Genomic DNA, 17,427 nt, shown 5'->3' with positions numbered 1-17,427 from the left:
GTCAAAGGTGATGATCTACGTTCTCATTAAGATACCTGGGTAGTGCTTTTGAACAAACCACTGCAATGGTTGTTCATCTGATAAACTACTTAAGATTAATGGATGGCAATATGAAGTATCCATGTTTCTGGAGAGAGAAAGAAAATTGATGATGGAGAATAGGGTTAATTTCTGTATGTATATCGATCATATGAAATGGAAAAAATCTCTGAGCAGTAATTTGCGTTAACTTTGATATGTCTTATCTGGTAGGTGTATGCACTTGTTTGATATTTCCAAGCTAATTAAGTTGGTGGGCACATTTTTGTGTGTAAATCATAGCCCCAGTTTCAAACTCTAGTTGTGAAAAAAAAGGGTGAATGTTTCAAGTTCAAGTGTAAGATTATTTATCTTTCTTTCTCTTCTTTATTTTATTCTTTTGCGATTAGCAAGAAACAAAAAAATTATTGTGGGTTCTGACTTCATTCATCTGTACTATCTTAAATCTTCTTCAAAATTGACTTCATTTTCACCTTGGCTCTCAAACATGGGCCACTACGATTTCGGTTGCCCATAAGCCATTGCTTCAGAGCTCCTGCGGAGGCGCGTGTGAAACAATACTAACCATGAACCATCTACTTGTTTGAACCAGTGGCTACCAAGTTAACGTGGCGTCGGCAATCAATCAATTCTGAAGATTTTAAATGAGTTTTGACCGTCTTGTTACTCATAATTAAGTGATTATTGTTAATGGTGATAATGACTAACATCTTTTTATTAATTATTTTCCAAGAGAGCATCATTTGTCGTTTTGATATAGCTAATATTATTAGCCTTGTACTCTTATGTCACACCACAAGACATGAAAATTTTACAGAACAATTTAAACGATGTGTTGAATTAGTACACCATGTTATTCTATTCATCTATTGTACTAAATGTTGATATTATTCTGATGTAATGTCGTGATGCACGTCAGCCTAAACGGCGTAGATTTCGGTGATTCCTTCCTTTCTCTTCTGTCCTTCTCTACAATACTCAAAAGACTGGGAGAAGGTGACGTTCTAATTTCAAAGCAACACATGCTTGTATCCTTATCTCACGAATCACTATGAAGAACCTAATATTCTTCCAAATGGTATAATTTTATTTTAATCTTCAAGACAAAGTTAGAAGAATGAAATTTAAACCATCCAGTAACATGATTTGTAAATCCACCATTTTTTGAACTCTGGCACTCTTTCTTTAATTACCTACCTAGCTAGCCAGCTACCGAAACCCTTAACTTGATCAGCGTGCACTTTATATAATTTAAAACTTGTTTAGCAATCTCACAGAGAGCCAAAAGTCATGGCAACCAGGTAATGCATTGCCAATGCGCTGTTAATTAAGTTATAATCAAATTGAACTTGTGTTAAAATAGGTTAGGAATATTTTAATATATACTGGTATTGTATAAGATCTCTTCCAGTATATTTTGTCAGGAAACCTTACTGTTGACCAATTATAATGAACTTTATATATACATATATATATAATAGAGAAAGTATGTAATTATGAGTTCTAGCTTTCTCTGCACATTATTTATGAGTACTGTTTCTTCTATATTGAAATATATATATATATATTTTTTGATTACCCAGAAACCAAAAAATTCCAGTTAAGATTGTTTGAACGTGAATATGAATGGGGGGTCGTTCTTTTGGGGTTAATTAAAATTAGAGTAATATGGTTAGTTAAAAAAGATTAGGAAGAGAAGAAGACAAACACATGGAATATGGAATATAGCCAAAGCATTTGACAACATTGCAAGTGAGCCATAGAGAGACATGTTGACCGGATATAACCTTACTGCAAGCTGATTATTCAATAATCCAAAGAAAGAGAGAGAATTCAATAGAAATAACAAAGTATAAGAAGAAAATAAAAAAGTTTTCATTTCCCGGAGAATCTAGAGCGCATCAGACGCTGACCATGGCTTCGAAAACTATTAACAAATGATTAAACATTTTTCTAGTCATCTTGTTGTTACTCTAATCACCAAATAAACAAAAAAAAAGAGAAGCCATGGGATTGCGAGCTTAATATTTTATTGGGAATACACAGGAAATAACAACAAGAGAAGAGAACAAATAAGGAACTTATCACCTAGACAAGGTCACGTCCTTAAGGTCACGTGATCAGAACCATGTCGACGCCGAGGATTATGGTCTTTCTTTGTGGCTTTCCACGCGCGGGTGGGGCTCGACAGGTAGGAATATTTCGACACGGAGAGGGAATATTGGAGAGGTGAGAAGATCATATTAGATTAGACAAATACTAGCCGTTGAATATAACTTTCACTTACACTTACTCCAACCATTCCCACCTCCCTTTCCATCCACGCGCCATTCAACCCTCCTTCTTTGTTCAACATATATACATTAACATTATACCAACTTTCAGATAATAAACGAAAATAATCCCTGTGAAATATTAGAGTCTTCTTGGGCATGATTATGGTTTCTCTTAGATTCTTGTAATGATTTGGTAAAAGAAAACAAAAGGTTTCTGTAATGTAAGGTGGGTCACTAGAAATGGCAGGAGGAGAGGAGGAGGTGAACTTGAAATAAAGCGCGTGGGGTGGGAAGAAATTGAAATGGGTGAAAGAGAGAGAGAGAGAGAGAGAGAGAGAGATGCATGTGGGTCTGAGACCCTGGTGTCGCCGGACAATCTGACACTTTTTCCTTCTGAATAGTCCATATTCCTTTTCTCCTTATTGCTCACGAGACCATTTTAATCCTTTAGTACATTTTTTTTTTTTTTTGTTTCAATTCTCATTGGGTGTTCGCACGTGTACAGCTCGATACTTATTGGCAATGTGATATTTTGCTACGTGCACTCAAGTCTAGATTGTATTTGTATGTCGAGATTCTTCAGTTCATGCCCATTTAAGTTGCACTTTTAAACGACTTCAATAAAGCTGGCACTTCAATTGTCGGTTTAGACTTTAGATTCAGATTCATTAACAACTTAATATTACTGTAGAATTTAGTACAACATATATAACGGAAGACATAACTGATAATGGAAGAGTTGTCAACAAAATCTAGTGCTTCATCATGCTACGTGCAATAATAATGCACCTAAAAAATAAATATTGCAAGTTCAAGCTTTGGTACAATTTAGGAAGGATTTGCTTGCATGATCTCTCCATTTAATATGTGGATTAACTAATAATTATCAGTCATAATACTGTACTTAAGTTTGTGAGATATATGACTTCACCCTCGATCCCAATGTTATTTACTTCAGCTTTGGACAAGTGCGGTTGATGTGTGCATGCATGGAGTCCAGCCTTGAACAGAGATATTTTGAGCTGCCAGTCAATCCACGTTCATGAAGTAAAACGGGGAATAGTCTTATTAAAAACGAGGTTAAAAAAGGTTTTATTCAAGTAAAATAAAACCTGACAGAAACAAAAATAGTAGGGAATTTAAATGGGTCGCCCTCTATCAACGTAGTAGAGAGTGAGAGGGAGAGAGAAAGAGAGTCAATTCCATTCCAAATATTCCATTGAACAGTCCCCTATTTGGCCTTTTTTTATCATTTTTTTCTCTCTCGAATTCCAACCATTCCCTGTATAAATCACTATTAAATAATTGTATCCCTGCACCTCCCTTTCATTCCGCATTATAAAGATAAGTAAAACGGACCTCTATCTTTCTTTCTCCGTAGGAAGGTCTCTGATCCCTCTGCGTCCTTAAAAACACAACTTCCCCTTTTCGCAAACTTTTCCTTCAAACTATCATCCCCAAAAGAAAGAAAGAAAAAAAAAAAAGTTCATTTACTTTCTCTTTTCCTGCATTTTTTTTTATCTGACTAGGAGTCTCTGCAATCTTTCCCCTCTGTATCTAATTTTCTTCCCTTCTGATCTTTTATCCACCCTAGAGGAAGCCTACTAAAAAGTTTCCTATTCACCCTAAACACGCCTATGCAAATCAATAATCATAAGGCACTCATCATATAATCACAACCACTCCTTTTCAGTTCTCCTCAAAGGTAGCTCTCCTTTCAATGTTCTAACCCATTTTTGTTTCCTCATTAATTCCTATCAAACTTCTTCACATTCCCTAGCTCTCTTATTCCAATAACTCTTTTTCTTGTCAAGTATTGACTGACCAAGTGTTTGGTTTTTGACTAACTTAGATCTCAATCGTCCTCATGTTCTCAAGTTTGAACCCTATAATGAGAACCGCAACAAATTTGCCTGATCTTTCTCTCCAGATCAGCCCACCATCTGCCTCAGATTGTGAAGCCAAAGAAGTAGGATTTGATGGATTGCCAAGAAATGCACTCTATAGTGATGGGAGCTCAGCCACCGACTCCGGTAGCAGTGGCAGCGATTTAAGCCATGAAAATGGCTTCTTTAATCCAGACAGGAGCACTTATAATCTTGGCCCTTGTGAGCCTACGTTGAGTCTAGGATTCGAAATGGTTGATTTAGCTCCTCCTCCCTCACTACAACTACCAAGAAACCTTAATCATCATCAGCAATATCAACCTCAAATCTATGGCCGTGAGTTCAAGAGGAATGCAAGAATGATTAATGGAGTGAAAAGAAGCATTAGAGCTCCCAGAATGAGATGGACAACAACTCTACATGCCCACTTTGTTCATGCGGTCCAGCTTCTTGGAGGCCATGAAAGTAATACATAACAACAAGATAAAATATTTTTGCATCAATTTGTTCCATATATATATCATGCTTATTTCGAGCTTGCTTTTTTCCTATGCAATACCATCGTAGTTATTTTTGTTGGAGAGATAAGCATCGTTAGGTTAACTTATTTTTATTGATGAATGTCACAGGGGCAACTCCAAAATCTGTCTTAGAGTTGATGAATGTGAAGGATCTAACCCTAGCTCACGTGAAGAGTCACTTGCAGGTGGGGTTATTGTTTTCAATCTCCCTGAATTTAATCTTATGTATGAGATAGATTTTACTGTGATTTTATAATTGTTTTTGCACCTTTATCGTATTCTATTTTTGTATTTGCTATGATTCAATTGTAGTGGGGTGGAGAACAAGGGGAAAGGACAAAATGGCATCTAAGGGTAATCTTAGCATTATTGACTTTTTCTCATTTTTTCTCTGTGGGTGTTCATGCAGATGTATAGAACAGTGAAGAGCACTGACAAAGGATCAGGTAATTGGATTGTCCCTCAATGAACTCCAAATTTTATTGCTCTTCTATTATTCTCTTTGTTTGGGATCTTGGTGATCCAAGTGTGACAGAAACCCTATCATTTGAATCACTGTTCCCAACTAATACAAAATGGTTTTTAGATGGGACTGACTTCAGTCCATGTGATGAATTATTTGCTTGGTGTCTGATAAAGCAAGTGCAATGGCTCTATCTAATATGAATGTTGCAGGTCAAGGGCAGACAGATACAGGTTTAAACCAAAGGACAGGAGTTGTTGATGCAAATGGAGGATTATCTTGTGGAAAAACTGATACCAAACCTTCTTCTCTCAACCCATTACTAGCATCACCACAGCCAACACAACAGAAATGCCAAAGGTACATTTCCTTGTGACAGAACAAAACCCAAATAATGGATTCAATGCAAACATATATGCACGCATGCACAAAACTGTGTTTGTTACCGACTTTTCTGGTCTAAATGGTGTCTGTCTTCCAAATGGTGTACATAAATTGATTTTATTGATGTAAGTATGTACATAGATATTGATGGACATGACCTAGGGTTCGTAGGTTGAATGAATGCAGATTTTACGTGTGGCCTCTATAAAAGCCAAGGTTTCACGCCTCTCATCCGTTCGATTGTAAACTCGTTGATCCCTATATATGTCACAAAAGTCAATGCTTTTTGTCCAAATCTCAATACCGTAGCGAATCTCAAACGAGAATTTTGGTGCCATAACTCATAATTATTATCGGAGCACCGTGGAACGGTGGAAGTTGCCTTGTTTTTGGATGATTAAGAAATTAATATTTCATTATTGGCTGAATTCGCTTAAGCTATGGCTGTGGGTGAAATCTCTAAAATGGGAAGACTGAGTTATTCCAAATCACTCCATAATCCATATTCAGATTAATACGGTACAACAACATGAAACATTACCACCAAAAGGATATGTTTATTTAATATACTGAACATGATGCAGCTGCATTATTTTTCATTCGCTTTGATTTACTCAAAGAAAAACTGTCACTGACTTGGTAAATATTATAGCATACTGAAGAAGTAGATTTGTTCTACGTATCAGCATTATTGTAGCTTTCAATAGTGATGCTTTAACTTCTTCCCGTACAAGAGATTTTGATGCATTACTAATTAAATATTACTTGGTCAGAGGGTCAGTGCCATCAATGGAGACAGACGACGAGAGGAGTATATCAGACAATGCAAATGCTTTGACATATTCTCATTTCAAGGGAAATGATACTAAGGTATGTTATATGGCTGAAAAAAAAAAAAAAAAAAAATATGGAAAATGCATGTTGAAATTGAATTACATTTGTGTTATTTGAATATGTAATTATTTATCTGATGTACTTTAATATTTTTAATAGGTGGACGGACGCAGGGCAGCCCTCCATGTGTCTGATCACAATGTGGTGGAGAGGTTGGATTCTAACTCCTTGGCACCTTCTGATAAATTTCTTAATCTAGAGTTCACCCTTGGAAGACCAAGTTGGCAAATGGACTATGCTGAATCCTCAAAAGAGTTAACCCTCCTAAAGTGTTGAAATATCACTAAGTCCATTAATTGATGTAATGTTTTTTTGCTTTTCAATGTGAAGGAAATAATTTCTAATTACCTTGCATTGGCAAGTTTTGACTACTGAACTTTAGAAAATTAAGGGCGAATGGAAAGGTCTAACTCTTATTTTGCTGGATCCCCTAGATTTGAGAGATCAATGTGCGTAGCTAAATCTAGTGTCTACTGATTTTCCTCTATTGTAAAAGACTTTTAATTATTCATCCCAAATTCTGCTGTACTAATTATCTCGATAGGCCATGGTCTATAATAATGGTCCTTGCCAGAGGGCCATGGCTCACCCTCTCGATTGGTCCAGATTAATGGAAAGGTAGGGCGAATTTCTTGTGTAAAATATCTGTGAGGTACCGTTATGTCAATCATTTTCACCATTGCTAGCTGTTCAAAATCAAGCTGGTTTTGTCCATCCTCCTCCGCTGATCGATTGTAGGTTTGAATCCAAATAACCAATAGCAGAAAGAGGTCTCCTCCATTACTATCTTAATAAGGACCTATCCATTTTCAAATGATCAATAATATTGTGCAGAAAGCTACCCGTTAAAGGAACTACTCTATTTTATCAAATACATAAAATCACTTTTTGCATTCCAGTTTCTTGATAGGTCATTTCAATATAGGTATGTATGTTATTAAAATCACCCAAATCCAAATGGGTTTTCTTTCCGATCCGGAAAAATAGCTCAAAAGCAGTTAGCAATAAAGACATATGTAGCATCTATATCTTTTGATTATGACATGAGGCTGAAAAAAAATGGGAGTTATAATTAGACTAACTACGCTACGGACCCTTTTCTAAAGTTAAAGCTATGTTATGAACATGTCTTGACTTTCCAACAAAAATTTGTCAAATCAAATTAATTATTCTTTCTGCTATGTTTGTTTCAAATGCCTATAGATAGGCGTACAAAAATACATGATCTGAATTTTCACAGATATATATATGATCCTTTTGTTAGTCTATGAAATCGCTAAGAAGGCAACTGGGTACAGCAATTAAACCTTGAATTTCTTGTAATTTGCTTATTTAGTTGGATATTTTTTGTCCTTGAAATTAATGGTTGGGTAAATTTTTAATGATTATCCCTATAAATCGAATTCAAGATTTTTTTTGGATAAATATCATAAAACTTTTAATTCATGATCTTTTAGATAAATATCCTCAGAATCCTTATTTAACCAGTCGTGAGGGTGGTTGTCAATACTTATTATTCTAGCTCTAGCATAGTTTTGATACCTGTAAGGAGGCAGAAGAAATAATCAAACTTTATATCTTGTAGCACATTGCCCTGTTTAATTAATGATAAAATATGGACAGCAATCTGCCATGACTTACTCTACGCTTTACAGTTTATGAATTTGTCAACTACTTACATGATCCATTTTTCCATCAGTAATCTGTAAACTCAGTGACTCTTCACATAAAAGAAGGCCAGACAAGAGCAATTATGGATGGGCTCCAGAGAGAGTACAATAGAATTATGGGCCATCAGGTCATAGATGCAGTGCAATTATTATTCAAATATTATTTAGATTTTTCTATTTAAATTTATCAAAATGTTTTTGAAAAATTAGTATTTTATGATTTTATCTAATTGCGCCCAAGAGTAATAAGTATGACGGTTTGACAGCAGGGATGGTAACCAGTGCAGGTGGAAGAAATGAAAAGTAGCACAGTAGATGATTGTACAACCGAGAAGGCAGAAAGTGTAGTGTTGGTATGATTGTGGATTGTCTCTTGCGTTGAAATTGTTTTAATGTCAGTAAAAGTAATGGAGCACCAAGCAAAATCGAAACCACAGCAGAGCAGAATATCTTTTTATTTCAGGGAAATTTCCACACTGTTCATCATTACCATGAATCTTTTCTTAGATTTTCAGACAAAATGTATGTACCTGTCTCTTTCTATAATTCTCCTATGTTCCACTACGTTTGTCTGTTCCGTTTCTTCCAACTTTATGCAATTTCTTTTTTTTAACAGTTGACACCGTTGATTGTCACTGTTCTGGAAAAAAAAAATTATGTGGATTAAAAAGCATCTTGACATCATGATTGATTATTATTTGCAAATCAACAATTAACCATATTTAGTTTTTTAACACATAGTTTTTAAATTAATCAATTTTCGCGGATTCAACTTGGTTTAACAGGTTGTTCTCCAAGTATTTGATAAAATGCATATGTTGTTTTAATACTGAAGTTCCTGAATTTAAATTGATGGGAATTTCTGGGTTTTCCGGGCTGAATATTGGTTTTGTTTTAATTGGATTGACCTTTCCTCTTCCAGTTTGTTAGTAATTCCAAGAACTAGGATGCCTCAACGCCAATTGTTTTTCTTTTAAGTGAAGAAAATAGTAAGATACTCAAGTTAAAGAAAAGATTAGATTACTTTGAACTCTCTGGGAAAGAAAAGGAGGCCTTTGCTTTGGTTTAAAATTATGCTTTCTTTCTAACGTCATACTTGAAGTCAAAGCTTAGCTAAGTTAAACTGATATATGCATTTTTGGGTTTTGGCTAAAGTTGAACTAGTGGCATAGTTAATCATACATGATCATCCAAAAGGCATAATGAAAGGTGGAGGTAATAAGGAGTGGCCAAATTGTTAGTTCTTGCTTTCTTTTGCAATATTTTTCTTGCCATTGGCCTGATTCATGATTTGGTAAAGTAAATGGAAAGCGTAGTGGAGAAAATCAGAGAACAATCTAAGCGCAATATCGGTCTCATTTTGTTGTCTTTTCGACCAGAGGATGTTATTGGATAAGCTTTGTTGATCTTCCTGCAAACATAGTTCTCTTTGATTTTCTTTATCCTTTAGATTTAAATAACAATCACCAAAGGGTAGTTATCTGCTGACTGCTGATACTATCACTAGAAAGAAAATGCACTAATTGCTAGAACAAAGCATCCAGATTCCTACAAAGATATTATGGTGAGAAGATGCAGTATATTAATCTTGATATGTGGTTGCTGATGTTGAATTGGGAATATGGCATGACCCACGTATTATAAATCATATTTAGCAACCAGCTCTCACCTCCCTATTAAATGACTCAAGGAATCAGGAATGCATTGGATATGCGTAGTCAACTTAAGCACACTGCACACACTTTGTTATCATACATGGTTTCTTCACTAATAGATATTATCTATCTGAAAAGAGACGATCACTTTGCAATTTGTTTATGTGGTGACTTAAGTTGACTTGTACGATTCACCAATCTTTAGGAATATGACCTGGAAGGCTGGAAGGTTGCATGATTATTCATGCGTTGAACTTTTATTCTCACTGTTGTATGGAAGGAGTCCCTCAAATGTAGCAGGCTTCCACCGGTAAGCATGCTGCTCTCAGGTAAATTGAAGCCTAGTGAACATGCTTTACAGTTTGAAGGGAGAACTAATGACAATGATCACGCCTTTCTGATCCAAATTGTAGTAAAAGTTCTTATCCATTATTTATTTATTTAATTTTTGTTTCATAAAAGTTATTGAATTCATTCAAACCTATAGGATTTAACCTAATTGGTTAACCAGTTCTGAATTGTTGATACTTTTGGGTAGCCAGAAGCGGTGGTGTTTGTGTTGAAAACTATCACTTTGTTTCAAAAAGAGACAGTATATTAATTAATTAATTAACTGAAAGTAGAAGTATAGTTAAAATAATGTTAAATTCTTCGAAATTGAGTATTATAAGAGATAGTATATTTAAGTACTCTCTACTTGGAGGAATTTACTAAATAAACGCATAATGTCAAGCCATGCCATTTGCTAGATATTGTTAGGTAAAGGTATGCTTCATGCTGATTTTAGTTATTTTGCGGTTGGAGTGGACTTATAAATTGTGTAATTTCGTTTGGTGTTTTCATCTCCTTACAGAAAATGGATCTATTTCTTCAATTAAGTTCCATTGCAATCGTCTTTTCAATAATATATCTCTACAATGCATTGCTTAGAAGGTCAAACGGTACTGAAGTTAGCAAGATTAGAAACGCTCCTGAACCGGCTGGTGCATGGCCAATTATTGGCCACCTGCACCTATTAGGTGGTGGTGATCAGCTTCTTTACAGATCACTTGGAGCAATGGCTGATAAATATGGGCCTGCATTCAGCGTCCGCCTCGGGAATCGTTATGCCTTTGTTGTTAGTAGTTGGGAACTATTTAAGGAATGCTTCACAACCAATGACAAGGCGCTAGCTTCACGTCCTACAACAACAGCAGCAAAGCTCATGGGCTATGACTGTGCTGTGTTTGGATTTGCACCTTACAGCCCTTTCTGGCGTGAGATGCGAAAAATTGCGACACTTGAACTTCTTTCAAACCGTCGGCTTGAGATGCTCAAGGATGTTCGGATTTCTGAAGTTGACATGAGCATAAGGCATCTATATAGTTTATGGGCTAAGAACAACTCTCTCCCTGTGCTTGTTGATCTTAAAAAGTGGTTAGAAGACATGACACTTAATATGGTTGTGAGAATAGTGGCTGGAAAACGTTATTTTGGTACATCTGCTGATTCTGATGAAGCAAGACACTGCCGAAAGTCAATTAGTCGGTTCTTTCATTTGATTGGCATTTTTACGGTCTCAGATGCACTTCCGCACTTTGGGTGGCTAGATTTTCGGGGCCATAAAAAGGCAATGAAGAAGACGGCCAAGGATTTGGATGCTATACTCGAAGGCTGGCTGGAGGAGCATCGGCAAAGAAGAGTTTCTGGGGGAATCAAGACCGAGGGTGAGGAGGACTTCATTGACGTCATGCTGTCACTTCAGGAGGAAGGAAAACTCTCAAATTTTCAGTATGATGAAAATATTGGTGTCAAGTCTACCTGCCTGGTATGTGCTTATTTATAAATTTGAATTCATAGATCAATATGCAGCGATAAATAAACCAATAAAATGTGGGTGTGAAAAATTAAACTAAAGTATATGAGGTCTACCCAAAAAGTTTGTCACACTACCCTTTCAATTATTCACATTCTGGGACTGAACGCAAATGCGTTACCTGTTGGAGCATTGTGCTTAGGACCAATTCATTATTTTCTTTCTTACGAGAAATCAACTTGTTAACAGTCTTAACGATTATCTTTTTTTCTATTCTTGTGTAGGCACTTATCCTCGGTGGTAGTGACACCACATCAGGCACGCTTGCATGGGCCATCTCATTGCTTCTAAATAACCGCCAGATGTTGAAGAAGGCGCAAGAAGAATTGGACCAAAAAGTTGGTATGGAGCGGCTAGTTAATGAGTCGGACATTGAAAACCTGGTTTATCTGCAAGCCGTCATCAGAGAAACCCTCCGCTTATACCCTGCTGGTCCGCTCTTAGGACCACGGGAAAGTATGGAAGATTGCACTCTTGATGGTTACCATGTTCCAGCTGGTACTCGATTAGTTGTAAATGTATGGAAAATTCACAGGGATCCAAAGGTTTGGCCAAACCCATCTGCTTTCCAACCAGAGAGATTTCTGACAACCCATGCAGATGTTGATGTTAGAGGTCAATCTGGACTCGTTCCTTTTGGCTATGGTCGACGCTCGTGCCCAGGTGTGACATTTGCGCTCCAAATTCTTCACCTAACACTTGCTCGACTCCTTCATGCATTTGAACTGGTAACCCCTTTGGCTCAGCTTGTTGACATGACAGAGAGTCCAGGTTTAACCATTCCAAAAGCCACACCATTGGAGGTTCTCCTTAAACCTCGCCTCCCTGCCAAGCTCTATGACTGATTAAGTGTTCTTGAAGCTTGGAAAGTTTAGTTGATGTAAAAGTGGATATGATAAGTGCAATAAATAATTGGTACTCTATACCAGTCCGGTGGTTTGCTTGGAGACTTTTTGGTTGACAAGTAAATCCGAAACATCCGGATCTTCCCAAATCCTACTACTGTTTCTTACATTATGTTATGATTAAGTGTATTTTCCTGGCCTGATGAAGGCTTTTACGGTTTATAATCCTTGAAACTAGCTGATACATACCTATGATGTAATCAAAGGTAGGTTGGATACATCAGATACATGTGCATTTATGTTTTGATTTGGAGCATTGGAATTTTCTTGGTTATTAAAAGTCCTGTTAAATCTGCCAGATTTACTTCTCCTTATAGACAAAGGTAGATAACTTGTCAAGTAAGGAAGAGGAATGTGTAAGCCAGCTATTTTTCTGCTGCCATTAACTTTTTTATTTAGTTTCTCTTTTGTATTGATCAACAGGCCCGGCTCAAGCGGTAGGCAGGTGGGGCACCTGCCTAGGTCCCCTAACAATAGGGGTTCAAATTTTTTATAATTTTTTAATATATTATAAAAATAAAAATGATGTATGATATTTTACCCAGAAAAAAAAACCAAAAAGAATTAAATTTATTATAAATTTTTTTACATATATTTTCACCCAAAGTTTGATAAAATAGTAAGTTTGTACCTCTAGTTTTATATATTCTAATTTACATCCCTAAATTAACAAATTAAATTTTTTTTAACAATAAAAGACTAAAATAGTCATTTATATGTCTCAAATTACTCAACCCTAATTCCATCTCAAATTTCGACATTCACATAAATTATCTCCACCCTTTTTTCGCCCCCAGCCGTTTGAAGTTGATTCCCATCAATTTTCTCACCAAAATTGACTGAAATCATTACTTTATCATTTTCTCAAGTGTTTTTCCAGTCTTGATAGCCCTCGATTTGATCGATTTTTTTATGAATCTCATAACCTAACTCCATCGTGCACAACAGCTATTTTCGACCTTTTCAACATGTACCTGACGTTGTTGGCATTCCCTGACACCACCATCTTTCTCCCCTTAATCCTTTCACCAAAATCCTTATCATACCTCATATGTTTACTCCGTCAAATCGTCGGCCATCAAAACCTTTTGGGTTGCGACTTCTCAAGTCTTTTTTGGCCAATCCAGATATTAGAAATTACTTATTTCATCACCTATCATTTCTCTAATATTTGCTCTCTAAAACCCCCCATCAACTTGACTCAGTTAGCTTATTGATCACTATCTACCTCTCTTAATGATTTTACATCTCAAAATGTAAGAAAATAAATTTAAAATATTTTTTTTAATATATACTTATATTATTAGAAGGCTACAAAGTAATTTAGGTTGTTATCGAGAAGGCCTGTTTGATCAAGCATTCATTTAAGTCTTCTGTCAATAGATAAGCATGGAAATCAAATGAGAAACGGCCAATAAAAGAGTAAAGCATTCTTCCGGGGATTGAGATGGGGCCTGTGGCGGCTGCATAATTCCAAGAGAGAAAAGACCTTTGAGTTTGAAGTCAAAAGAGAGCTCTCAAATTTTGCTCTTTATAAACGATTAAAATAGTTCATAAGAGACAAATCATACGGCATCTATGACTCTTGTGACTGGTTAGAGTTCGTGTCCTTGTGCCACAGTGCCATCGAACGATGACCGGCACTTGTTAGCTGATAAGTCATGATCATATGGCAAATAATACCTCCAAAGCAGATGATAACTAAAGACATCCTTTAGTAAAAAATATTTAACTTTTCAATCACATTACCATAGCATATAAATACCAGTAACATTAAATAAGATTTAAATTATTGATTATTATAAGATTCTCCCCTATATATTATTATACTAATTNATATTGCAATAATAATGATTTACGCGATATAGAATAAAATGCCTTTTATTATTGATTAATGAACATTATTACAAAGAGTCAATTCTACAATAATTGATTGGCTCTAGGGCATCTACTCTAACAATCCATACCCCTAAGAATTTGATATCTTTTAACCATCTCTTTGTAATGTCTGTTAAGGTCTTTCTTTTTTAGAGAACAGCACCGCATCTTAAAATATTCTTCTCTGACCTGGTCCTTATAAAGGTGAGGTAATCCACAAAATTCATCATAAAAGAGATATAGAGCTTGATTAATATTTCGCATTTGGATGAACAAATTTTGTCTGTACTCCTTAAGACTAATCCGCCAATCACGGAATATGTCACCAAATCTAGTTGTAAACTGCATAAGTACAGTAGAGACTTGAGCATTAGGTTTAAGCATCTCAGCTTGTAACCAGGCTTGAAATTCATACATCCGATTTCTCCATTTGTATGGAGGAAGATCATCAACAGTAAAAGCGTGGAGCTTTACTGAAGTTGTTAAAGAGTCACGCTCAGCCGTAGTATGACGGGATTGTCAATACCTAGGTAGAGAGTCTGGAATGGAATCATCACCTTCAAGCATTTCATCATCAAACTCAGAGATAACAGGTGGTCTTGAAGATTCGGGTTAAAGGGTAATCAGTTGGGGATAAACATTAAGATGTTGATCAAAAGTATCACTTTCAGAATCATTTGAAAGTGGCTTTGATTTTGAGAGTGATACTTCTGATCAACATCTTAATTTATATGGATTTCATTTTAGGTCTTCCTAAAGTGCAAAGGGGTTATAATGTCATTTGGGTGATTGTAGATAGATTGACTAAATTTGCTCATTTCATTCCAGTTACAGACAAGATGTCCTCTGATCAGTTGGGCTGATTATATGTCAAAGAAATAGTAAGATTACATGGAATACCTAGTAGTATTGTCTCAAACAGGGAGGTGAAATTTATGTCAGTATTCTGGAGTAGCATGTAGAAGGCATTGGGTACTAGGCTTAATTTCAGCACAGCCTATCATCCTCAGACGAATGGACAGACAGAAAGAACGAATCAAATATTGGGGGATATTTATGGGCTTGCTGTATGGATCACAAGTTGAATTGGTGTGACATTCTCGCTCTAGTTGAATTCACTCATAACAATAGTTATCAAGCAACCATTAAAATGGCACCATATGAAGCCTTGTATGGAAGGAAATGTAGGTCACCATTGCATTAGGATGAATTGGGAGAAAAAGATGCATTAGCTAAAGTTTTCAGTCCAGAAATGATACAAAAGATGATAAAAGATGTAAAGCCGATCCGAGAGAGACTGCAACAAGCACAAGATAGACAGAAGAGTTATGTAGATCCAAAGAGAAAGAATATAGAATTTCAAGCGGGAGATAAGGTATTTGTAAAAATCACTCCTTATAAGAAAGTGTTGAGATTTGGAAGGAAAGGAAATCTTGCTCCTAGATACATTGGTCCATTTGAAGTGTTATAGAAAGTTGGCAAGATAGCATATAGACTTGCATTACTAGTCAGTATGGACCAAATACATAATGTGTTCCATGTTTCCTTGTTGCGAAAGTATATTCATGATCCTTCTCACATACAGTAGAAGAAGTGGAGCTAAAAGATGACCTAATTTACGAAGAATGTCCATTCAGATTCTAGATAGAAAAATTAAGGAACTCCAAACAAGAATATATCGCTTGTTAAAGTATTGTGGAGAAATCATAATGTTGAAGAAGCAATATGGGAGGTCGAGCAAAACATGAAAGAAAAGTATCCAGATCTCTTCAATTAAATTTCGAGGATGGAATTCTTATAAGGAGGAGAGGATTGTAAACCCCCGCGTCAGCGTTCCAATGCTATAAGGTATGTAATTCTACCCTTAAAAGGATTTTATCAATAAAAGGGTAAAATGGTCATTTTGCATGCATTATGAGACGTGAATGTTGTAAAGTGTTAGGAATTGATGATACTGATAAGAAACATGGTTAAAGGGTCATGAAGGAGGTTAGTAAGGCTAAACGGCATAAACGGTTCCCAAAGGGTATAATGGTCTTTTCACAATAATTTATAGGAATCAAGTATCCATAAAAGTGTATTATGGGTAAATTAGTTAATTATCTTATGGATTTACTTGGTCACCAAGTAGAAAAGAGAAGTCAAATGGCATTAAAGGAGTGTAATAATAATGTTGTAGTGGAAATGACGAAAATGCCCTTATATGCAAAATTTATACCAAATGACCCATATATCTAACTTTTGATGGCCAATCCCATTTGGGAATTAAAAAAATGAAATATTTATAAGATCTTTTCTTGGTTAAGTTGGCCAACACTCTTAGAACACCAAACTCTCTTCTTCAAGTCTTATTTTCGTCCATTAAAGGCTTTAATTCAAGCTCTCTATCTCAAAATTTTCATAGGATTTCAAGTTGAATTTCGAGGGAGATCACCATCCACACTTAAAGAACTTCAATCTCAGGGTTTAAGGTGATTTTTAAAACCCTAGTTTGTTGTGATTTTTAGTTAAAAGAGAAATTCATAAGTGGCTATGTGTGTAAGGTAGAAAGGGTGAACCTTTGGAACTAAGGAGGAGTGTTTTTGTGCTTTGAATACTAAGGTAAGGAAAAAAAATCTCCCTTATGACTACAATTGATAACACCTAGGGTTGATGAAACTTACATCTATTTATGTTAGTTTGAGTGTGATGCTATGTTTTGGTTATGGATTGTTTAAATGGGTGTGTTGATCGGTGTATGTGTGCATATGGAGGATGATTTTGCCAATTAAGAGGTTTGTAGTTGGACGATGTTTTGGCACTTTTTGGTTTTGTAAAAAGGGATGTTTTTATGGCCTTTTATACTTAGAATGATATGGCAAATACTATGAATTTGCAAATAAATGTGACATGGTTAAAAATGAATAGAATTCGGATTTGGCTTTTTAAGGCTTATACTGTACATGCTTCGCTGAATCAGTCATAACTGAAGTTATAAAGTCTGATTGAGCTGATTCTTGAG

At 35.8% G+C, this 17,427-nt stretch overlaps 2 protein-coding genes across 3 annotated transcripts; both read left to right on the top strand.

Annotated features, from left to right (window-relative positions):
- The first annotated feature begins 3,668 nt into the window (after window positions 1–3,668).
- On the top strand, window positions 3,669–7,078 carry LOC116137755 (probable transcription factor KAN4). Of its 2 annotated transcripts, XM_031423457.1 has the most exons (7): window positions 3,669–4,020; window positions 4,168–4,666; window positions 4,831–4,907; window positions 5,132–5,168; window positions 5,398–5,545; window positions 6,343–6,439; window positions 6,563–7,078. In XM_031423457.1, exons 2-7 carry the CDS (start codon window positions 4,183–4,185, stop codon window positions 6,737–6,739), a joined length of 1,020 nt encoding a protein of 339 aa, XP_031279317.1. In that variant the 5' UTR covers window positions 3,669–4,020; window positions 4,168–4,182; the 3' UTR covers window positions 6,740–7,078. The 2 variants fall into 2 exon arrangements, with proteins under 2 accessions (XP_031279317.1, XP_031279313.1); XM_031423453.1 differs by having other exon boundaries at window positions 3,670–4,666.
- A 3,566-nt stretch (window positions 7,079–10,644) lies between these two features.
- LOC116137768 (xanthotoxin 5-hydroxylase CYP82C4-like) lies at window positions 10,645–12,879 on the top strand. The gene is made up of 2 exons (XM_031423465.1): window positions 10,645–11,595; window positions 11,868–12,879. Exons 1-2 carry the CDS (start codon window positions 10,645–10,647, stop codon window positions 12,486–12,488), a joined length of 1,572 nt encoding a protein of 523 aa, XP_031279325.1. The 3' UTR covers window positions 12,489–12,879.
- Window positions 12,880–17,427: the final 4,548 nt, after the last annotated feature.

The sequence above is a fragment of the Pistacia vera genome, unplaced genomic scaffold, assembly GCF_008641045.1.
Source record: "Pistacia vera cultivar Batoury unplaced genomic scaffold, PisVer_v2 Contig1096, whole genome shotgun sequence".
Classification (NCBI taxonomy): Eukaryota; Viridiplantae; Streptophyta; class Magnoliopsida; order Sapindales; family Anacardiaceae; genus Pistacia; species Pistacia vera.
This window is presented reverse-complemented; position numbering and strand designations above follow the sequence as displayed.